The 24,558-nt window shown below is 32.3% G+C and overlaps 2 protein-coding genes across 2 annotated transcripts; both read right to left on the bottom strand.

Moving 5' to 3' along the window:
• Positions 1 to 6,377: 6,377 nt before the first annotated feature.
• Positions 6,378 to 7,710, bottom strand: LOC115972018 (protein FANTASTIC FOUR 1-like). The gene has a single exon (XM_031092155.1). The coding sequence runs from the start codon at positions 7,421 to 7,423 to the stop codon at positions 6,590 to 6,592; it is 834 nt and encodes a 277-aa protein (XP_030948015.1). The 5' UTR covers positions 7,424 to 7,710; the 3' UTR covers positions 6,378 to 6,589.
• Positions 7,711 to 14,168: 6,458 nt separating this feature from the next.
• LOC115970998 (probable transmembrane GTPase FZO-like, chloroplastic) lies at positions 14,169 to 24,042 on the bottom strand. The gene is made up of 11 exons (XM_031090662.1): positions 23,429 to 24,042; positions 22,101 to 22,654; positions 21,916 to 21,984; positions 20,868 to 21,065; positions 19,724 to 19,855; positions 19,262 to 19,348; positions 16,556 to 16,996; positions 16,289 to 16,456; positions 15,753 to 15,983; positions 15,131 to 15,246; positions 14,169 to 14,673 (listed from the first exon to the last, which is right to left on the bottom strand). The coding sequence occupies exons 1-11, from the start codon at positions 23,898 to 23,900 to the stop codon at positions 14,391 to 14,393; spliced, it is 2,751 nt and encodes a 916-aa protein (XP_030946522.1). The 5' UTR covers positions 23,901 to 24,042; the 3' UTR covers positions 14,169 to 14,390.
• Positions 24,043 to 24,558: the final 516 nt, after the last annotated feature.

The following is a 24,558-nucleotide window of genomic DNA, read 5'->3' as shown; positions in this document are numbered from 1 at the left end:
AGGTCATTACTTTGTTATTTTAATCAACAGTTCATGCATGAAGGTCAGAGTCGGCTAAATTGTGAAAGCAAATGATACAGTTGCCTAAGGCCCCAAGGAAAAAAAAAAAAAAGATCTCCAAATTTTAACCAATAGGGTTATTCTTTTTCATTATAATAGTATTAATTAAGCCCAATTATTAGTGAATAAATAAAATAACAATTTTTATCAAATAAAAAATAAGAGAGAGAGAGAGAGAAATGCTATGTCCACAATATTTTTTCACAATACTTTCACAATAAATTATAAGTGATAGGTTGTTACAGGTTATTATTGATAACAAAAAATTAATTTCATTGATGGATTAAAATTAAAACCAATAACAACTTATTACTTAGGATTTGTTGTGAAAATATTGTGAATATAACACTTCTCAAAAAAAAAAAAAAAACACAAAAATTCACAACATTTTTCATAAGTTGAATTCGTAAACTTTTCCTAGTTTTTATCTAAGTCTATTTTTTTATTTACCACTATTAATATGTCACATCAACCGATGTGAAAAGTTGTCAAATTTTGTCCATAGATTTTGTAAAAAAAAAAAAAAAATCTAGTTAATTAGTAGTAATTTTGCATATAAAACAAGATAATAGAGTTTAAGTAATATTAATTTTTAATAAAAAAATAGATTTAAATATATAAAATGACTCAATTTTAGTTTTCGTTTTGGGCCCCCAAATGCATTAAGCCGCCCTTGATAAAGGTATTGATAAATTACTATTTTTTCCTCCCCTAACAATAGAGTGGTGGAGGGTGAGATTCAAGCTCATATATATATATATATTCTCTTTTACCACAAAAAAAGAAAAAAAAAGAAAAAAAAAGAAGATTGGATAATGTTATTGGACTAAAAGACTCTTAGGTCTGACTATAATCATAACAAGTAATGACACAAGAATATGAACTCTAAAGCTAAAAAAAGTGTGTTAGAATTATAAATAATTTTGAAATGAGATCGATCCCCAGCTGAAAACAAGTGCCGTGATAGGGGAAAAATACATTTACAAAGAGTATATTTAGAACATGATGGTAGCAACATCAGATTCTGATATATATAATTAGGTGTTAAGATCACTGCAATTACTGAAGTCCAAATTAGCAAATAACACCTAATGATTAAATCGGTGACAAATGTCCTAGAAAGTTATGGAGAAGTACTAATAGCCGTTGAAGCCTTAAGTATAAATAGAAGCTTTGTTGTCAACGCAAATAATCAACCAAGACATATTTCACTTGTCAATCTTTAGTTTTGAGTGTAAGGTCTAATTTTCTTTAGTTGCTAGTTTTTCGGTCAAATTTGGTTGATACTTATTATTCCTTTGATATTTGAATTTTAATTGTAGTTCAAATTCAAATTATTCAATTACCATCGAGATTGATAAGGTAAAAGTCCTCTTCATTGAGAAAAAACAAGTCCAAATCCTTTTTCAAAAAAAAAAAAAAAAAAAAAAATATTACAAGATAAACGTCCTAATTGAGGGCATCAATATTGCATGTTACAATTATATCAATATTTTAAAAAAAAAATTAAAATTAAATAAGTACAAATAATGTGAACTCAAGTGATGAATTGCGTGTTGAATAAAGGCAAGTTGATTAAAGTTTAAACACATCAAGGGGCCATTTGTTTCAACCAACGTACGAAGTTGCATGAGCCTCAACTTTTGTTAGCTGCAGGCATTCATTATTATGGATTTGACACCATGGAATACTATTCGAAAACCTTTCACAGCTACAGCTTGTACGCGGTTCACATTTTTCAAAACATTTCCTCTGTATGCATGCACGCCACTGAAAGTACTATTAGAGTTTTACAGGAAATGATCAATGTATTTTCCTTTACAACAATTAGTTCACTCGGTAAAAGGATTTTATAATTGAATAAAAGATTTAGATTTGAATCCAGTTCATACCAGAAAGAAAATTACATAATATAATGGTAAAGAATAATTATTATATATATAGTTGAAGTGATAAATTTTAAATCTTATTATATCTATTAAAAAAATTTAAAATAAAAGCCATGTAAAGCAGATTTTACAATTCAAATGGAAGAAATAAAAAAGCGCTAGTGAATAATGTGTTAGGTAGGTCTTTGATAATTCATCAAAAAAAAAGGTAGGTCTTTGATATCATGTGCTTATTAATTTGCAGAAGAAACACACCAATGACTTCATTCATGTTTTCGGTCAAAGTAAAGCAATTACTTCATTTATTTGATTGCATAACAATTTTTCACGTTCTTTTGATTAATACCAGTACCTAACTTCACGTTTTCCACAACAGGATTAACTAACTTTCATTATATGAATACTCAAATGCCATGCGCGCAGGAATATTTTTCTTACTACTTACGAAAGTTTTGAATACTAGAATTTGAGTCACTCTAGAGACACTAAAAAAATTCACAGTAATTTTAAATATTAATTAGCCTACCACTTAGCACATAAGCCATTGAATATACAGATTATGATAGGCCCATATATGGTAGACTAATTTCAAAATATTGTGAATTTTTTTTTTTTTTTTGTATTCCTAGCTAACTCTACTACTAAAATTTATGTATGTTTTTCCAACCTCCAACAATTGTGATTTGTGATGGCAGTGGCAGTGGTAGTAGGCAGCGGGTGGAGCTCTTTGACATGATCAAATACATCCAGATGAGTGTCGGGTTTTCCACATGGAAATTCAACGTACACATGACTTGTCTACTAGAAACGTCAAATTAAGGGGGTTTTATTATTATATATATATTCAGTGAAGGTGCTTGAAGATCTAAATTAAGATCTTCTTCTTCGATTTGATCACATATCCAATTAATTGTCACTCACGGACGTGTGAATTGTTGATTTACGTACCATTTCTTCAAGATCAATATATAGTAGGTTCCGCTCTCCCCCACTCAACCCGCATAGACTCTCCTATAGGCCACATATATAGGGTATTATTTTAATAATTAACAATTTTGTATTTATTCTTTTATTATAGGTGATAAATAAAACGACTATCCAACCTATTAAGATTTTAGTCGTGAGCAATTAATATTAATTGTTCCATTGATGGAGGATTTTTTTTATTAAAAAAAAAAAATTATTATGAGAATCCATAAAATGACCTTTTGAATACTCTTATATATGTATTCTCCATCAAAAGGCTTATCAAAGCAAAGCATTGGACCAAAAAAAAAGACTCTATGCTTGAATATTGATTGTGAAGTTACATTATTCTTTTCTCTCTTTTGATGAATTTACAAGACATGCACTTATTATTTCCATACAGAACTTTGGAGGCCATAGGACGAAGAGGAACTCCTCCATTATATATGCAGTGCAGTAAGTGTGTCAGATCCGGTTCACGATAACTCGACTGCTTTTGCTGCGGTACATGCATAGCCAACGGGAACAACTAGGAAACCATGGACTACACAGACCGAGAGCTAAATTTGTAACATTAGATGTACATGTATGTTTCCCAATTTTGTGTCACATATGGTTAATCCAGTCCCATATATATATATATATATATATATCTTTGATCTTTCCTATCTCACCTTGTATATATGGAAAGTAAAATTGGGCTCCACATTTATCAGAGGAAAAAAAAAAAGCTCCACATGTGTTTTGGTAAATATTGTACTTCGGTAAAGTGGTTGATGTTAACATACCCATGTAGATAATTTGGATACATAAAATAAAATTAATTTTTTCATGTTTTAACTACTTCTAAGAGATGATTGATTAAGGGGTAATTTGTTAAATATTGCTAGCTTACCAATTCAAACCAAACTAAATATTAATAATTCATGAGAATGCACTAGGGTGTATCTTGCTTTAGGAGTCACATGGCTCATGGGTGTAGAGTATGTAGACAAATATAAGTGGAAAGAGCTATATTAGTGTATTAAGTACATTTTTACTATTTTCTTAAAGATAATTATGGACGATAGGATTTGAATTTCATGATGATTGTTTTTTACTATTATTAAACTAGGGCACCGATGAGTTGTAAAATTTTTTTTTAATTTTTTTTAATGTATCCTTAATATTTATATAAAAGTGAAACCCAAATTTTAAACAATAATAAAGGATAAAACCATAATTCCCCTCATGCTTAGCTATTAATTTTTGCAATACTTAATTCAAAAATCATAACAATCCTTCTTTGTTTTATGGCACAATGATCTACTGATGGTATAAAAGTTGGCACAGGCTAAAATTGGACCGTGTACCTAGATAAGGGAAATGCTTCTGTAACTCTAGCTAGAGGGAAAAAAAAAAAGTGCAATGCAATGCAAACTGGATTCTATGGTGATAAAGTTGCCGGTACCAAACTGGATTCTATCTTTGTATGGAAAAATGCAATGCAAGTTGAGAAGCTTGAAAATATTTTTAAAACGAAAAAAGAAGTAAGAGAAGACGAGAGGACAAAACGTAGGTGTCAATGTCACATTGTCACTGCTCATTCACAAAAAGTTGTACTACCTATGTAACATGGCACCATTGTTAACATTTGGTAGGTGTTGGCATGCTCTATTATGTCCAGTATTTAGAGTTTGAACCCCACCTCTCCCCTCTCCACTTATTTACCTTGCAAAAGGGAGGTGGAGAAAATTACGGTTGTTAACATCATTTTAGTATTTAAATTGGGAATTGAATCATGACCATCCATAGTAAAGTTTTTAAATCCTATTCATTCATTGAAACGAGTGAAGTTAGAGTTACTATAACAACAATAATGGTCCGTTTGGATTGAGAGAGAGTAGAGTAGAGTAGATTTAGCACAAAATTAGCTTATTTTTAGCCTACTCTACTTTACTCCCCTCCACTCCCCCTTCTTCCCTCCTCCATCTAAATAGGCCATAAGAGATCGGCTATGCCACACCTACAATCATATATAGAGCCAACCGCAACAATAACGAAAATCATGGAGGTAGTTTTATTACTTCAACAAAGAAATAGTAATTCCATGTGACCATAAAATTAGGAAGACAGGCTGATTGGCGCCAAGACTTCGCTTCCTTGTCACATGATATGGTAAAAGAGAATATGTGCTTAAAGGACCATGACTAACACAAGGTTCTCAGAGCACATGGTGTTCCAAACACAATCATACATGTGCCGTTGTTGACGATTGAATTCTGATCTAACCTCACCCAAAAGTTCCTTAACGTATGGTTGCCCTAACTCCACGATTGGACACTGTGCTCTCCTATTTCAAGTAATATTACCCACCCTCATGGCTTTGTTACCTGCTCTATGTAACCAACCATTTTCCTTCTTATGGGTATTTCAATAATCACCCCTATGCATTCCCAAGTTTTCGCATCAACCCCAAAATTTGTTATTCCTAATCTCACATGCATACTAAAGTAAATAGATTGTGAGATGATCATTTTTCTAAATAAAAAAAAAAAGATTGTGAGATGATTATATTATGCATACAATGTCTTTTTTATATTCGGCGAACCCCACATATGTGTAGAACCCATATATTGTGAGAAGATATGGTCTATATATTGGACACATGGGATAATTTTTCATTCGACCTTAGGATTGTTATTAGGCAAATTTTTATGCAGAGCTTTGGTAATAAAAGAGAAAAAAAAAAAGTCACTTTTCTTAGAATATGAGAAGTGGAAAGGCGAGCACATGGCTGATGAACTTCTTTCATGAGGTCACTGCATGTTGTTCTCTTTTGGGTCCTACCCATTTGATAGTTACCAGACATTCGTACCCTTATTAGTACCACAACTTGCAAGATGTTTGCCCTTGGCTTACAAAAAATACTTCTTATGTAAATGCCACTCAAGCTTAGTAAAGCAATGCATATGAGTCTATGACACTGACCTGAAAGAGCGTGCTTCAAAAACTGATCAGTTTGGTCACTAATTGCAACCTCCAAGAGTCAAATTAAAAATAGTGTTGAAACAAACATTCTACCTAGGATGGTTTATTTTCATGTCTTCTCAGAACAACAAATTGATCCATAAATTCCAACTTCATGTTACTCTCTTATTACTATGCATTAGAAAGCTGTTAAGGTCATCAATTAGAATAGCTGCTGCACATGTTTCCTGACTCCGCTGAGGTATTCTTAGGATTTTAGGAATAGGGTACCTAAAAAAAGGATTCCTCATAAATGAATAAAAAATTTGGTACTTGGGAATTATGCCACACCCTTTTGACGTTTCACCTTTCAACCAAAGCCAAATGAACCAATGAGATACCATATATCATAAACAAGAATCACGCGGAGAGAAAGTGCTGTACACGGGGGACCATTTGACTATGTCCAATAACGATAAAAACTACCATAAACATATTTTAAGAAATCCAAGGTACGAGAAATCATAACCATATACATAACAGCTAAAATGTTAAAATTACAAAGGAAAATGTAGCCAAGAAAAATTAGATAAGATAACAAGGAAAAATAAGTACAAAATCAATGATAATCAAATTGATTTTTTTCCTTGTTAATTAGACAAAATTATTCAATACTCTGGAGCCACAATGAGCCAATGCTTCTTCCGAAAATATTGAATAATTACTTAAACAGAGAAAGTAGAAATCCAGAATGGCAGCCAAGTTTCCGATCTGTCGCCGCGCCCACTTTCCTTGCACCTTCTTGGCTGTGGAAGCTTCCCAAAATCTTTATCATCCAAAATTTCAGTATACCGGTCACCCTCTTCACCAATTCTTCCTTCTTCTTCTTCTTCTTCTTCTTCTCCAGCTTCTTCAGTTTCGACCTCTTCTACTACTTCTTTGTCAGCAGCTTGAATTTGAACCTCCACTTCTTCTTCTTCTTCTTCTTGTTCTTCTTCTTCTTCTTCTTCTTCAAGAACTTGCTCAGACTCTTCCTCATCTTCCTCAGTAGTTTCTTGATCATTATGGACCAACTGAAGCCTAAGCCTGCCATCACCACGCACAGCATGGAACAAGCTATTACAAGAAGGGGCAGGCACAGCTTCAAGAACAAGGCGGCCAGCTTCTCTGTGAGGCCTAACATGAACGCCACTTGAGCCACTAATAGATGTCAAGGGTGGTGGGAAACTCCTACAATGATGCTTACTCTGCTTCTTAGGCTCACTAAATTTCGAAATTTTCTGCTTCTTGGGACCATTATTTTCAGTACTAACGAGTGAAATCAAAGAAATTTCATGATCTTTGTTGGTTTCAGTGATGATAACGCTACTACCTGTCTCACTACCTAAGCTTTCAGTGCACATTTCAAGGCTTTTTTCACTTAGCCTCAAAGAGCACCGCTTAACAAGAGGGTCAACATATAGTTTCTCAATTTTTGTGCCATAATTGGCAGTGTGAGAATTGTTGGTTAGAGCTTGGAGGAAGCTCCAGCCACCCAAGTCAGCTACAGTTGTGGACATGTTTTAATTTGGTTAAATCTTCACAACAAAATGTGGGGAAAGAAAAGGAAAAACAGGGGATGAAAACAAAGGAGTTTTTAAGTATTGGGGTAGAATTGGAGTTTTTATGAGGGCAAAGGTGTGCAATTTGATTAAAAGAGAAGGTTTTTGAGTGAAGCCCACCTCTTGGTTTGGCTGAATTTGAAGATTGGGGTGGGCTGAGAGAGAAAGAGAGGAGTGAGAAGGAGAAGAATTGGGGTGAACATGCAAGAGTTGTGAAAGGGGTGGAGATGAATTTATAGAACTCTTTGTCATGTACTGTAGTAGTGAGACACTAAGGGAGAGAGCAACTTTTTTGAACCAGTAGAGCAACTTTTATCCTGCCACGCAATGACACATATTATAAAAAGCGAAAAAAAGAAATGGCAGGGGAACAAGAAGTTAGACTAAAGGTCGGTGGAAAACAATGACTGTTAGACTAGAGTTCAATTTTAATCTGCAATTATATATATATATTGGGGTAAAAATTAAGAGTATAACATTTGGATGAATAGCCTCCTTAAAAGTTCTCTTGTTATACATATTTAACAAGTTTAAGGACATTAAAAAATTTTATAATTGTTGAGAAAATATATTAAGAGTAGTACTAAAAAATAAATAGTAGCAACATTTTTTTTTCTTACTTTAATTACAACTTACATCGTAAATAGTTGTGAAAGCATTGTGAAATATTTTGTATCCTTAACATTATTCTTTTTTACTAATTAAAAAAAAAAAATTGGGGAATGAACTAATACAGAGGAGTTATTTCTATATGAGCAATTTTGTGTTTGAACTGAAATATTGATGGGGTTTGCCAGGCATGGGACTCTCACTCAATTTGATAGGAAAAACCAAGCTTTCTTAACAATTTCATTTCAGCCAAAAGAATACCAAACAAATTATCTAGCAAGTCCAGCTCTGTATTAGGCATAAGCCAATTCTGGTTGCTCTCATTATTTTTGGAAAATGAAACATTGTCTCTTCCATGTTCTTTTTTGTTGAGATTACCATGTTTGTCTTAGGCTTTGGCTTACATCTAGTAAATCTGCGCACTAGAGTTATGAGATGGAGGCATCACATAAATAAAAATGAATAAATGGCACGTTTATTTTGTATGTAAGCTATTGTCCAGCTCTGTATTAGGCATAATTATAAGCCAATCCTGGTGGAACTATACATTCTCTCATTATTTTTGGAAAATGATATATTTATCTATGTTAGCCTTTTTGTTTGAATGCATCAAAAAACAAACAGATTTATAGATAATTCCTATAAAAGAGTAGGATTATAATAATCTTTCTACTTACTCTGTTCTCCCTTTATTTTTATTTAAAAGAATCCTAAGGAAAAGCACTTTGTTTCCATTGAGCTAAAACAAAATGTCGATTCTCTAGTTAACCAAAGTCATTGTTTAATTGTCATTTTGCCGAATTCTCTTTCATACAAATCATAAATTGAAGTTTTAATTAAGATTAGGAATACTCCATTCTCTCATTATCTATGTATTATTTACTCATTTTCATTCAATTGGAAGTATTGACCTAATCCAAAATCAAATTATGTTTCGAAATTTTATAATCCAATTTTCTATCAATTTTGTAACAAAATACTTATAAACTGATATGACAATAAATATAATTGATATCATATCAATAATATAACAAATTAATTTCTTAATTATATTTTTTATTGTATTTAAAAGATTATACATCAATTGATAAGGTTTATAAACTAAAAAATGTTGCACGCCTCTATTACGCATAAGGTTATTCCCTTATGAGTAGTTTGGTCCCTCCCATTTCTCTCACCTTTTTTCTTGAGATTTAAGCTGGGTTTGGATATAGATGAAAAGGAACACGTCTGCGTCTGCGTCTGCGCGTTTCCTTCTTTTTTTTTTTTTTTTTTTGAGCATTTTGTGGCTGTGGTGTCACACCAGTGGATCTCGTACACTGTTCATGAGACCCATAAATCTCTTTTTTCAGCAATTTTTTCATTAAAAATGGGTCCAACGGTATTATTCACATATTTAAAAATTATTTTGTTATAGTGTTTTTAGTTTTCAGCAAAATAAGCGGTATTCAAACGAACCCTTAAGGTCAAAACTTAAGATGACCATTTTACACTTTTTACTTCCTAGGGAATAAAAGTTACAATAATTCTTGAATCGTAAAATTGTACACCAAACAACCTTTCTCCTTTTGGGTGATGTCGTGATGGTCGGCCAGGTAAAGTGTTATGTGAGTAGGATGTGAATTTTTGTGAAAAATTCTAGGAGTCTGTGGTTATAGCAGAATTGAAAAATTAATTAATAATTATTCATAAGCAAGCCACCTAATAAAATAAAATGGCATAAACTCAACAAGTCATGTGAAGATCTCAACTTTCATATTAAGTAATTAGTTTTTATTGATTTGAAATATCCCGTAAATTGTATTCCGAAAGTAGCTAATAATTTTGCAATATTGCTTTCATAGATTCAAGACTACCAAAAAGTCCATTAGACATATTGCACTAACCAGTTTTTTTTTCTTTCTTTCTTCCTTTTTTTTTCTACTTTTTCAAAGCTCTGATGTTTGCAAGATTTTAATTTCATTTTTTTAAGAAAAGGGAAATACTAGAGAGCACCAATTATTTTCTTAACTGCGATTAATTGACATTTATAAACTACAAAAGATAGTCTTCCAAATGAGAAGAGACCATTGGATTAAGACTAAAAATTTTAAAACAAAGCTACCTTTAATGTCTTCTAAGCTAAGTGGTTTCACAACTTTTCATTCAATTATCATAAAGGTAGAGGTACTCACTTAAAAAGTTAAAATTGCAAAAAAAATTGTATTGGTTTTTCTGTTGATACCTAGGATAGAAAGAAAAAGCTAGGTCTCCTTGCTTTTGACCTCAGCTATTTCTGTCTATTGGCCAAATCTTTTCTAGTCATGGGTCAAGAAGAACACAGGGAAAGCTTTGTTTACATAAACAATATGGTCAAATTTTGTCTTTCTATTATAAACTAAATTGCAGCCAATTAATTGAAAGCAACGATCTTCCACTAACTCTAAAATCTTTTTGTTTGTTTGTTTGTATAGGCAATGGCACTCTCACTTTACAAGGAGTAGGACCTTTCTATTCTTGAAATTATGGCCGAAAGAAATTGTATAATGTGACCTTGTGAAGGTAAAAGTAAAACGCAAATAATGTTTCATTTGTTGTAAATTTCGTGATTTTTGTGGCATAGTTGCCAATTGAGGTATCAATCACGTGGAAACCAAGAAGCATTTGGAAATTCAGGTCTGAAAATTGAGAAATTATGTAATGCTCCTCTTGGATCATATCCCTATATACAAGTAAATCATTATGGGATTTAATTAATGACTCTAAAAATTGGACATATATTAGAGACCACTTTTATAGTTTCATTAATTACTCACTACTACTTTTTCTTTTTCTTTTTCTTTTTTGTAATCTCACAAGAAAATTTTATACCCCCATGAGCATAGAACTATAGGACATTTAGAGGAAATTAAATATAATATAATACCCAATGCCAAATTCAATTCCATGAACGAGGAACTATAGGACACGAGAAAACCTTAAAAACAATACCCATAAGCCAAATTGAATTTTATTTATCTATTTTGATAAGACTGAGACGATTTTACTAAAATACCCATTATTGGTGAAAGTGAACAGTGTTAATTAATTAAAGATTCAAGTATTGGATTTAATAGATAATAGAACAATTTAAAGTCATGACCTTTCTTTGCACCATCAAATATGAACTTCTAGCTAGCAGATAAGGAAGCCAGGGCTCATAATCTTATGGCACCAATTGTCATTCAATATAAGACATATGCTGCCATATTTTGAACTAGTGGAGGGAGTATAATTCCCCATATATATATAAAAGACCCTAAGCTAATTGAAAATGAATGGCTTACCTTGCATCCTTCCCCTCTAAGAACACAAGAAGTAACTGTGGTGAAAACACGTTTTTCTAATATTGGAACGTAACTCTCTTATGACATCTAATTTTCTATCATGTTTGGTCTTTTATATATATATAGTTCATTCAAACCCTCTAGGCCGGTACTAGCATATTATCATTATGCAATAAAGTCTTCACGCAATTGAGCTGCAACATACACCAGCCAATCGATTATTTATTCCCTATTAGATGCTAAGACAACAAAGAGAGAGAATGAAAGACATTGGATAAGAAGAAAAAAAAAATCAGTTTACTTTGTTAAGATGACATTTGTCAACCTATGGAACCCAATGCTAAGGCCTACAATTAGGAAGCTATCAAATAAAAATTAAGTCCATGGACTTCTGGCCCAGTGCATGGCATCCTCCACTAGAATTAGCAAAAAAATTAAAGGACTTTCTTATAGAAAAATTGAATATGTGTGTTATTCATGATTTCTTATGTAACAATATTTACATATTTCTTCTTCTTCTCTCTCTCTTTTTTTTTTTTTTTTTTTTTTTTTTTTTTTTTTTTTTTTTTTTTAAGTTTCAACTTATGACAATTGCTCTTAATAATATATACATCTTTAATTATTATTAGACCTAAACACTAATTAATTTTTAGTGAAGGTGGAAATTAAACCCCAAATTTCTTATTCAACCATCAAATCTCTTATTTTGTGCTAATAATTTGAGGAAAATGAGAAATAGAAGAGGTGGTCCATAAAGTGATTATACTTTTTTTTTTAACTCAAGTATAATCACTTTTAAGTTACTCCTTTGAGGCATTAAACCTTGAGCTCATTAAATTTAGAAAGGTACATTTTACGTCTATTATTCGTCCTATTCCAAAAGGCTAATGCAGGTATTAATTTATTTAAGACTTAATATTGCATGAAAAGAAGAAATGCATATTATCTAACCATTTCTTTTCTCCACATCCATCTCCAAATTCAGCTTAATTGTTAGATCGTGGTCTCCATATTATAATGATACCATTAGTTATATTTAGGAAAAGTATGATTAAAAAGCATGATCAAGCCGGTATCACATTAGAAAAGTGAGTATAAGAACTTGAAAATAATTACAATTAATCTTCTTCTTTTTTTCTTTTTCTTTTTTTTTAAAATTGAAATATTGACAATGAATTCTTAACAACCGCACAATAACATATACTCCAAAATTGTCAAAAGTGTAATTAACTTATTGTTTCGTATGGTGAATTATAAATTCTATTGTAATGTTTCTTCATACTAAAGATGAATTTTTGAAGATATTAAAGTGTTTTAAAAATGGTTGTACTCAGTATACAATATACATAGTTTACATTTTTGTAAGCCTTGAAAGAGCTCATTGATGATTGATATACTATATTGCTTTCTTTTTTCTTTTTCTTTTTATTTATTTGAAACTATATTCTCAAAGTCCAACTTACTAGTTTTTTCTCTATAGCACTGAATTCAAGAAAATAGACGTACGTCAAGTAGTAGTGACCAGTGAGTGAGCTAAAAAGAATATTTTCCTATTGTACACACTCAAGCCCCAACCACCAAATTTGCTTTTGCAATTCACTTTTCAATTTGTTTTTTTTTTTTTTAAGATTGGGCAACCACGTAAAAGTGAAAACTTTACCAACTTAGAAAATGGGCCTCTTTCTATTTTGTTGTCGCTTGGCCCTAAACTAAAACCCAAAACCTCATATTAATTATCTTCCTTTAACAAAAAAATAATAATAAAAATAGTTTGTCTTTGTTTGATTTTCTGCTTTTAAAACTTTTACCAAGAAAAAAAGGTAATGGAATCAGTTCTTCCTTTTTGACCAGCTTATTAGTGCCTTCTTTTTCTATCACATTTGTTACCCAATTCAAATTTAAAAATTAATAAAATGAGAATAATAAAACCATGCGTTGTTCTAGCCCATTGGTGTTTTTCTTCTCTGTTTTTATTTTTTTTTTGGTTGGTGAATAATAAAGTATTGGGGGGCCATTAATGTTTGCTAAATTGGTTTTTTATTTTTTGAGGAATCTGCTAAATTGTTTATTACAAAGACAAAAGACAAATTAAATATTGATTACTCGACAAACTTTATGGACGGTACTATATTAGACATTGTTGTGGAAGCTTAAATGGTACAAATTTTGACATTTCCTTCTAATCTCAACCCCACACTCACTTTTTATTATTCTTGTAACTAGTTTATTACTATTAATACTATTGTTAATATCAAAATCATTATTCAACATACATATCCTTATCTAATTTGCAATGACGTAAATATATGCTTAGGTTTCCTAATTATGGCATGAAATAAATAATATTGATTCTCTGACAGATGTTGGAAGTTAATAACTCAGATAAAATAAATTTTTTTTGGGGAATTTACTAAAAAGCACCGAGTAAGAAGAAAGGTGTTATTTATGGTCCACTTATATAAATAAACGAGACAATGAGAATAAACTTTAGTATCATTCCTAGCTTTTTATGTGTGTGTGTGTATATATATATATATATCATTCCTAGCTTGTGGACAACATAGTAAATCGATTGGAATATGGGATTTACGCTAGCAACTAAAAAATTAAGGTTAATTGCACAAATCCATCCTAAACTATGGAACGAGGATACTTGTACTTTCAGCTTACACCTCAATCATGAAAAGTTGTAATCACTACCTTAATTACATCAAAGTTTGCAAAATAATCATGTTATGACTTATGACATGAATACTAAAAGAAAATCATCTATAAGCAGGCATCATATATTGTCACAAAGATTTCACCTTGATGTAAATGCAGATAATTCATACAATTCTAAAAGGATCAGTTCAAAATTAAATGAGAAATTGGTCCTCTTTGGATACATTGTTATATTCAACACTCAATCACACAAAAACAATTCATGAAGTGAAAAAAGGAAAGGTATATGCCTCCTTGCATTCATTACCAAGGAGGAAAACTTAATATGACAGCAAAAATTTCAGATGTCATAATACATGGAGATTTTGAATTTCACCATTTAGTTTCTGAATCTCTTCCTCAACATCAGATATTTCATGTTGAATCTCTAAGAGTCTGTCTACTCTTTGCTGTGCTGCATCTTGGTAAGGCTGAGCAACAATTTTTACAAAGCTCTCAATATTATCGATAGTTTCCAAGAGATCCTTCTGCATGGCCTCTTCAAGTTCAGTGGCCAAGGCATCTGCACTCTTTCTCACCTTATCTATTGTAACTTGCCTACGAGCTGGGAAATTTGAAATGGCTAAGAACCTACCACAGAAACAAAGGTTCAATCAGAAATAACAAATAATCTAAGAATGCAAACTTCATTTTTAAAAGGTGAAAGTACAGGAGAGAAAGGGAGAAAGAATCAGAGATGCCATTTTTTCTCCTTTCCCTTCTGCAAACACACATATTAGAACTCAGCCAATGGAATGCTTAGCTTAGAAACTATATCAACTACCTTTTTGTTTTTTGGTGAATACCATATCAAATACCTCAGTTTCAATTAGTGATTGCAGTAACAGGCCAATTTTGATATATATGTTACCAATGCCATTAGATTTTTTTTTTTTTTTTCTTTGGTCCAGAATGACATTATGAAGTTGAAGGACCTCAGTCTCTTGGACTACCAATAAATCGAGAAATTTGGGCATATAAAGGCTTCAGGAATAATAAAGAATAATACAGAGATGCAGAAAGAGTCAGATTGAAAAAGAAATATCACCCGCCAGCAGAACAAAGGCCAAGAGCAAGAAGATCTTCCGAAGTCGTTGGCAATACAGATGTCAGAAGGGATGCAGACAAACCAGCTGCTCCAAGTCCTCCAAAAGTCCCCAAGAACTAAAATAAGCAAGAAAAATCATAATGAGCAATTATTGGATAAAATTGACAACATTGTTGGGATAAAACTCCAAGTAAGAAGCAGATGCTTACCACTGCTAAGGAAGAAGTAAATTGTTCATTCTGGAGTCTAAAAAGAAAAATGGAGTAACATGCACTAACAGCCCCACATCACCCCCACTCACACTCACACTAAATAGAATTCCAGATCTTAACAGAACATCATGTCACAAGCCATTATCAACTTAAAAAGCATGACTTTTGTAAATTTTAGACTTAAATGCATGGACAATATTTGCTTTCACAAAGTTTCCTTGAAGACTACAAAACCAGCAAGTACATTAACCAACATGCTCTACACATCCCAATAAGCATTCTATTACAAGTTGCACTTACATACATACATCAAAGAGATGGTTACCATACAACTTAATTGTTCGTAATTCCATCTTCTTGCTCAATGAACAATTAGTGCTAATCATAATCCTAAAGACTTTTGAACTCACCACTTCACGGATTTCTTTCTCAAAGAATTTGGAAGCAGCGCTGGCACTCAAGTTCTCTACCACTCTCAAGCTGATTCTATCCAACTTTTTCAGCAACTCATAGGTCTCCAAATGCACATGAGTGTTTGGATAGATGTATGAAGGCCATCGTTTTTCAAAAGAATCCTTGTACAGACTCCCTTCTTGAGCATTGCTGGATTGTAGCCACATGACATATTCTCGAAGTAGTTTCTACACGCCAAGAAAATATTAAAAGTAAACATCAACTCATGACTCAATGCCGAATAGTTCCATGGAAAAACGTAGTACCAAAAGTACTGAGGAAAATCATCGGCAGAGAAATATAAGCTTTAGTAAATCTTAAAATCTGCAAATACCAAAAATATGGTGTACCAAGGGAATAGTCCTTGCATGATGATAACACTATGATTTAAGAACTGTAAAACCCAGTTCATGGGAGAGTACAGAATACAAAAAGAAAAATTAAACTTTTGGGCAAAATAACAAACCTAAACAGGTTTAAACCATTAACTTACTTGTGCGTCTGAGAGTGCCGGACCAATTATGTCATTTTGAATCCTTGAGGTGGCAGGCATTGTGCCAGATTTTTCCCCTTTGAAAACATATGAAGCAGCAAGGTCAAGATTGGATAGTTGAAGGGTAGATTCTATAAGCTCCAGAACACGTGATTTTGTAGTATCAATCTGCAATTTATATAGTACAGTTCATAAACACAATCTGAACAGAGTACGACCAAAATCACTTCTAACTCATGAAAGAATTTAAATTTCTGAAAAGCATACCAGAGATAAAGTCTTCCTTCTCCAAGAGATGCTCTCCATTTCCATCTTGGCAGCATAGTCCTTTACACTAGCAACTATATCATTTGCTGAGGCCAAATCCCGCTTGGCACATCGGCATTCCTCTTGCACAAGAGCTTCACAAGCAGAAAGGAGTTGTTCTGCAATTCCAATGGGTGTTCCAAGTTTAAGCTTCATTCTCTCCATTCCAATACTTGTTGACCCATCTAAAAAACTATACAAGAACTTTTCAAGCTCATTGAAGCTCCTGGTTCTCCATCGGGAATCAAGCACTGATAATTCTCGATGGTCACTTTCAGTGTCAAAGGAAGCTGAAAGTTTTGCTTCAAGAGCACATCGTGCAGAAACAGGGTATAATATCACCTGCTCAGTATTTAGCAACTTCCGAGTATTTTCCTTGATGAATGATATAGCTTCCTCAAGCTGTATCAGATCACACAAATAGTTCCAGATGAGCAGAAAGGTGACTGAGGAGCTCAAGTAGATGAAAGTGACCTTTTTAATCATCTATATATTACTAAAAGTTGAAGCGTGGCATTTATTGCTGCTGAGCTCCTGTTGTGCCCCCTCATCGCCACGTTATTAGCCACATAATTATTATTTATTATTTATTCCAATTTTTTTACAAATAAATAAATATATATATATATATATATATAAATAGATTATTGACTTTACATATTCATTTTTGTCGGTTTTAACATCTATATATATTTCTTTTTTATTTCCAATTTTCCAATAATTTTTTTTACATTCACTTGTTTTTTAAATATTTACACTTTCTTCAACCTTTCTTCTTCCCTTACCTTTTCATCTCCTTACTACCTCTACTTTAATATTGCTATTCATCTTTCCCTTCATCTTCCTTTATTTGTCTCTTCTTATCCCTTCTCTCTTACTATAAATTTGTCACTCTTTTCCATTCTTTACATAGTTTTCTCTCACAAAAAGGTTCTCTCTCTCTCTCTCAATGTTTTGGTGGATTTTTATTTTTTATTGCATCTCCGCTATAGATTGATAAATTTTTGTGTTTTTAAGAACTCTAATTTAGGTTGATACGATTTAGTTTCGTGTTTTAAGTTATTATTATTATTATTATTTTGCTATTTGATTGTTAAATTTTACCCGATTACATTATAAAAAATTAAAGATACTAGATATCTTCCTTTATTTGTCTCTTCTTATCCCTTCTCTCTTACCATAAATTTGTCACTCTTTTCCATTCTTTACATAGTTTTCTCTCACAAAAAGGTTCTCTCTCTCTCTCTCAATGTTTTGGTGGATTTTTATTTTTTATTGCATCTCCGCTTTAGATTGATAAATTTTTGTGTTTTTAAGAACTCTAATTTAGGTTGATACGATTTAGTTTCGTGTTTTAAGTTATTATTATTATTATTATTTTGCTATTTGATTGTTAAATTTTACCCGATTACATTATAAAAAATTAAAGATACTAGATAAAATAAAATAGTATTCCATTACATACTATAATTTGGATAATTTAGTGTTTGTTGTTATATCTTTTAATTTTTCTTATTTTTTTCTTCTCTTCTATTTTACTCAATATTGAAATTCAACCACATTCTCTTTATCATTAAATTATTTTTATTTTCTCTCTCTTTTTGTTTTTTTTTAAAAAATGTTTTTTTATTGTGTTCATCAAATTGTACTCATTTTTTTAACATTTACACTTTCTCCAACCTTTCTCCTTCTCTTTACCTTTTCATCTCCCCAAACATTCTACCTTGATATCACTCTTCCTCTTTCCTTTTATCTTCCTTTATTTTGTTTCTTTTTATTATCATCCTCTTAGTATAAATTTGTCATTCACTATTCCATTCTTTACATAATTTTCTCTCACAAAAAGGTGGTTATTTCCTACTATTTCTCCCTCAATTTTTTGGTGGATTTTTTATTTTAATTTTTCTTACATCTCTATTTTAGCTTGATAAAATTTTGTATTCTTTAGAACTCTATTTTGGTTGATGGGATTTAGTTTTGTGTTTTAAGTTTTTTATTTTTTTATTCTTATTTTTATTTTATGACTTTGATTGTTATATTATCATATTGCATTATAATTAATTAAAAATAGTATATAAGAATGTACTATTATTATATTATATAGAATTATTTGAATAAGTTAGTGTTTATTGTTATGTATTTTATTTTTATTTTTTTCTCATATCATTTTATTTAACATTTAAATTTAGTCACATCCCCCATTAAAAAATTAAAAAAAAAAAAAAAAAACCTTTGACATACCAATAACATAACTACATCTAAAACTATTTAAGCCATCCATGATATCTATTTCTTATTAATAACCATAAAATTTACAACTAGCAAGGGAACATACAAAGTAATAAAGAATAAATGAAGGAAGAAAAAAAGAAATGAAATCAAATGTCAATTAATAACTATTATTTGGAAAATAAAATGGTGGTAAAGAGGAGTAGAAATAAAATAGAGATGGCTATAGGACATTAAAAACTTTATAGTGCAATCAAATCAACAATTAAATATAATAATACAAAAAAAAAAAAAAAAACTCTTTATAAAGTCTACGGACTAAAATAGTATTTTATTCAAAAAATTATAACGCGCAATGCGCGGGTCTGCGACTAGTTTTATTAAAAGGTCATCAAAGGTCAAATAAAAAATCAATACAAACAAGTTGCAAAATCAAACCTCTTCGGAATTCTGAAATATGTCAGATTTATTCAAGACAAACACAACTTTCTTCTTCCACTGCTGAGTATAACGAAGAAAAGCAACCTGAAAAATTATACCAGTAGTGAAACTGAATTCAGCTTTGGTGATAGTGCAAACCCAGATAATAGATTTGCTTGAAGCTATTAATAATACAAATTCATGTAGAACACCTGTCCCTGTTTTCTTTTTTTAGATAAAAATTTTATACATAAGATAACAGTAAAAACAAGGAAATGACATATTTAATAGAAAATCGGAGGCTTCTCCAAGTGATATGGATGCTCCATAGCAAGACCAGCAAAAATTAATCATACTTGCATACAAAGAGAGCATAAGCCAGAGCTGTGCTATTTTGAATTCATTGATTTCCATGATGAGAACAACATTTAAGTAGCAAGCTATGCCACATTGACTAGTGCAGCTAGTCAAAATACATACCTCACTTTGAGTTAACGGACGATCGGCAGATATGACAAAAAGAAGCAAATCTGCACGGGGCACAAATTCCTCAGTTAGGCGTTGTTGCCTTTGAAGAATTACATTAGTTCCAGGTGTGTCAACAATGATCATCTGCTTTAGAAAGGGATAAATAAATTATTTCCATTATATAATACAATTATTACAATCAACTAATATTCAGATCTATTTCGAGGAAGTAATTGGAGTTATTTAGACATCCAGGGTGAATTGTTGAAGAAGCATATGTTGTGAATCCTTTGTTTTAGTACATTGTGCAATACTTATACTCATATCTTTCCCTCTCCTCTTTATGTTACTTCTTTATTTCTTTCCTTTTTTTTTGGTAAGTGCTTTTTTATAGGAAAACAAGCAGGTAAGTATTTTTTATAAGAAAATAATACAACTTTTTAAAACAGAATAATTATTGAAATGTTGTGGCCCATGCAGGTCTTGCTTTTGGTTGAAGTATAAAATCACGTACCAAGACACTACTCATATTTTAACTGAAATATTGTTTAACTTATTTTCTTTCTGGTGTAAAAGCATCCAAAGTAGATCACACGACATAATCTGCAGGAAAGTGAAGGTTTGTAATGAAATCTATAATTGGTTTTACATGCAACTCACTGAATCCCTGTGGTCTAATCAATAAATAATCAAGTTAGTTTACTAGCAACTTGCATCTCATCTTTTATTCAATATATAGAAAGAATGACATGATATATCAAATTAAATTAACAAAATTTCTATAATAGTAGGAATTAATATAAAGCAAGTAATTTCATTGTTCAACTCCAACATATATCAAAGGTCCACGCACAAACATTTTGTGAGGTAAGTAGTAAAGGACTAGTAACGAGTAGCTTCTTTCCAATAACAAAGAATGACAGCAAAAAATGATACTTTATTCACAAAAGTATCTATGTTGTCATCCATTAGCATAAAATTTATGGTTGTGCACTAACCAACATGTGCAAGCATGTGTTGACTTGTCCACATACATGTACACTTGAGAGCATCGTTGCAATATGGTACAGAGTAATCAATCATAACAAAACATAAGCCATCCAAAAATTTCAAAGAAAATCCTGAAGTATGAACAAGGAAAAATCAACTCACTCACTTCTTTAAGAATTGGAGCAGGGAGGAAGCATATATATTGACCATCTGGATGCCTTTCACAACGCTGTTCCCCACTAGAATCCAACTCAGAATAGCGTAGAAAAGTGATCTCGTTAGTCGTAGGAACAACCCCCTCTTTGAGATACCTTCTTCCAAGAAGCGCATTAATAAAGGTTGACTTACCAGAATTAAATTCACCCTAGTGATATCAAGAGATATGAAGTTGTCAAGAGAAAACTTAAGTAATATTCTAATTAACTCTATGGCTTGAATGTTTCAAAGTAGAGTACTGATCTTTATGTAACAGCCCTTTAGTTAGACCTTGCTCTCATCATAAAAGCAACTTTCTTTTAAATGATTTAAGTTTATTAAAAATACTTGAAAGAGGAAGAAAGAGCAGCAAAAACCAAGCTTAATTTAAGAAATCATTTCAATGTCAATGCCTTCCTGTTGAGACGTTATGAATAGTTGACTATGAGGAGACGATTAGACTCATAATTACAAGAACAAGATAGCAGTATAATTATTTCACCCACTCAAACAGAAAAAGAGATACACATGTTGCATGCACCAGGTCAAACAATAGGCTCAACAAGGATAGCAGATATGCTAAAATAAAACAACTATTGATGTAGCAAAGAATATTGATATAGCAAATAGCAAGAAAGACATGATGACCTGTGATTTGACCAATAAAATTATCCTATATAAAGTCATATGCTAAGAAAAACTTCAGATGACCCCTTCTATTAAGGCTGAGGCTGCATTTCACTGAGTTTCCTTCTACAGTTTCTATACAAAATGAAATTAATGAATATGAACCTAAGGTTAATCTATGGCTTCTATACAAAGAAAATACGCCAATAACATATATTAATTCTAGACTGACAAACTACAGCATTTCTATTTCTTATATAGACATGTGTACCTTAACAAAGTCTGCCTATAAAATTCTTTCAAGGAAAGAGAAAAGATTTATATGAAATTTAGAGCTAATACCAATGTATATCCCTGGAACCAGAATTTGTTGAAGTTCAGCACACAATTACCGCTATAACCAGTAAAAATGGCTCATCAATTTGTGAGACTGCGTCAATGAGAAGCGAAACCTCCTCCATCTGTAATTTAAACCAATACTCCCAGACTCAAAATAGAGTAAACCATAAAACAATGATGCAATGTTGAATAATCTGAAGGATAACTCAACTACCAAATGTTTTAATTAAATGATCACCAGTGGAGCAGCTTTCCGGATAACATTTATTGCCTCAAGCAATACTGTTCTCTCTGTTTCTATGAATTTTTTTTCTTTATCTTCCACTTTAATAAAGCCAGCAGCCCCTTTTTTCCCATAAACGCCATTATCCACATTCAATAATTTTTGCTTAATAGAGCTTTCAACTTTGTCCTGTGTTCTTTTGTTCATGTGTCCGGTGTTAAACAATCTCCTCACAATATCATCACCAAACAACTCCAAAACTTCTAAAGAAATCACCAAGCCACTAGCACCCGATTTGAGTAAATTTGATGCCTCAGTAAATAATGTGTCCTCTCCACATGAGGCAAATACGACAAAAATTGGTATCTTCACATTCTCAAATACAGACTTCACTGCCCCATCAACATGTTTCTCTCCACCAATATCATATATAAGAAAGTCAGCACCTTCAGAATTAGAAGCATTTAAAGCAGCATTTGCATTTTGTACATTCCTAGCTACCAAAGGAAGGACTACTGATTCAGGCTTTGAATCAATTAGTGTGTTTCTAGCCACAATGGCAGGAAGCCCTACAGCAGAAAAGAAGAAACATATAATTTACCACATCAGACTATTCCTAGCATACAATTTAAATGAAACTTTATGGAAATACTGAATACAACTGACATATGTAACTTAAGAATTAATCAAAATGTGGTCAAGGCTAAACTGCATAATATATAATCCAAATTTTGGGATTTGCCTAGGACCAAGGTACAAACTCATAACAATAGATGATCCAAATAATAAATGGACCCCTTTTGGCTACCCTCATAAGTGATTAACAATGTATTTCAAGAGATAGAGAACGAAAACAAGCGATAAACAGCATATTACAACAACAGAAAAGCTTTAGTCCCAAAACTATGGCGTGAGCTATGGATCCTCAACAGACTAATTGGGATCATTCACAAACAGCATCTTAGCCTACATTATTGACAGCATTCTGACCATTCACATTGGCCAACTTCAGTATATGACACCTTATTCTGCACCCATTTATATTGTCAGCTTCTAAGCTCTGTAATACTCGGAATTAACATGACAGGCAGCCTTCAACGAATCAGAAGCACAGGTAAAACTTTATTGAATTATCTATTTAATTAACATTTTTGTTTTCATAAATGAGATTCGTTGCTCAAAACCCACTTGCCTCAGCTTAATTGCACAATAAACTAAATAAGCTAATCCAAACACACATATGTTAAACAAAACAATTGCTTTCCCATTCAATTCATTCATGATTAAACAGTAAAACTAATCTGATGTAATTGAAAGGAAAACAGAAAAAGAAAAAAGCGAACCTTGATCAGAGAGCAGAACCCCACTAGCACCGACAGCCGCAGCGACATCGACGCGCTCGGCAATTAGCATATAGGCGCGATCACCAACCACGGATTTCAACAAACGCGCGGCCTCGTAGAGCTTGCCACCACTATTTTCGTCGCCAGTGAGGACCACAACACGAACCCACTTGGCAATGGCCTTGTCAACCAAGTCCATGGCTTTTGGGGAGTTAAGAACGTCGTTTGGGTGCAAGTGGAGGATGAGAGTTGGGACATTGAGCTCTGGTCGCTTGGTCCCACCTGGGAAAAGGGTTTTCGATTTTGGTAGTGATGGGTTCGGAGGAGGAGTTTGGGAGAGTGAGGAGGATATGGGAAAGTGGGTAGTGAAGCGTGGTTGTGGTTGTGGGGTTTTGAAGCGAAGTGGGAATTTTGGTAGGAGAGGGAAGAGAAGGGGTTTGGGGGTTTGGAGGGAAAGCAAGGGTGGCACCATGAATGTGTTTGAGAATTGATAGAGAGAGAGAGAGAGAGAGAGCGACTGTGTGTGTTAGAGAAAGACGCTTATCTATCTTTTGAGTTTGTGTGAGACTGTGTAACTGTGTATATATATCGTGTGTGGTGTTGGACTGTTTTAGCTTCAAACTTCTTATCCGTTGGAATGAATAAAAGGGGGAGAAAGATTGGCTGATCTGCAATGAATTAGATGACAAGGAAGTGGTTGGAGGCCAAGACTGGTGGAGAAAGTCTACACAACAAATTTAACAACCAATGATCTAGTAACAGGTAAAAAAAGTAAATATTAGTAATAATGGTAAATGAAAATTAGTCAAAATTTATCAATTCTTATGAAAAATATTGTCAAATTTGTTATATAAATAGCATTACTCCTGCTAGATGATTAACCAAAAATAATATTGAATGTAACAATGGAAGGGCATAACCGACCATTTGGTTTAAGTCTTATTTAATTATTTTCCTCTCCGTTTTATCCCCAATTTGGGAAGATTATAATTTTTGGTGGGGTGGATGGAAAACACTCAACGGCCATTTTCCTTCATATTATCATTGGTGAACAAAACAAATGAAAACTCCCAATTTTCACTCACCTTTTCACTGGTCCGAAGATCTCACATCTAGGGCACGTTTGGTAG

This window comes from Quercus lobata, chromosome 12 (assembly GCF_001633185.2).
Source record: "Quercus lobata isolate SW786 chromosome 12, ValleyOak3.0 Primary Assembly, whole genome shotgun sequence".
Classification (NCBI taxonomy): Eukaryota; Viridiplantae; Streptophyta; class Magnoliopsida; order Fagales; family Fagaceae; genus Quercus; species Quercus lobata.
Note: the sequence above shows the minus strand (reverse complement) of the source record. Positions and strands in the feature narration are given on the sequence as shown.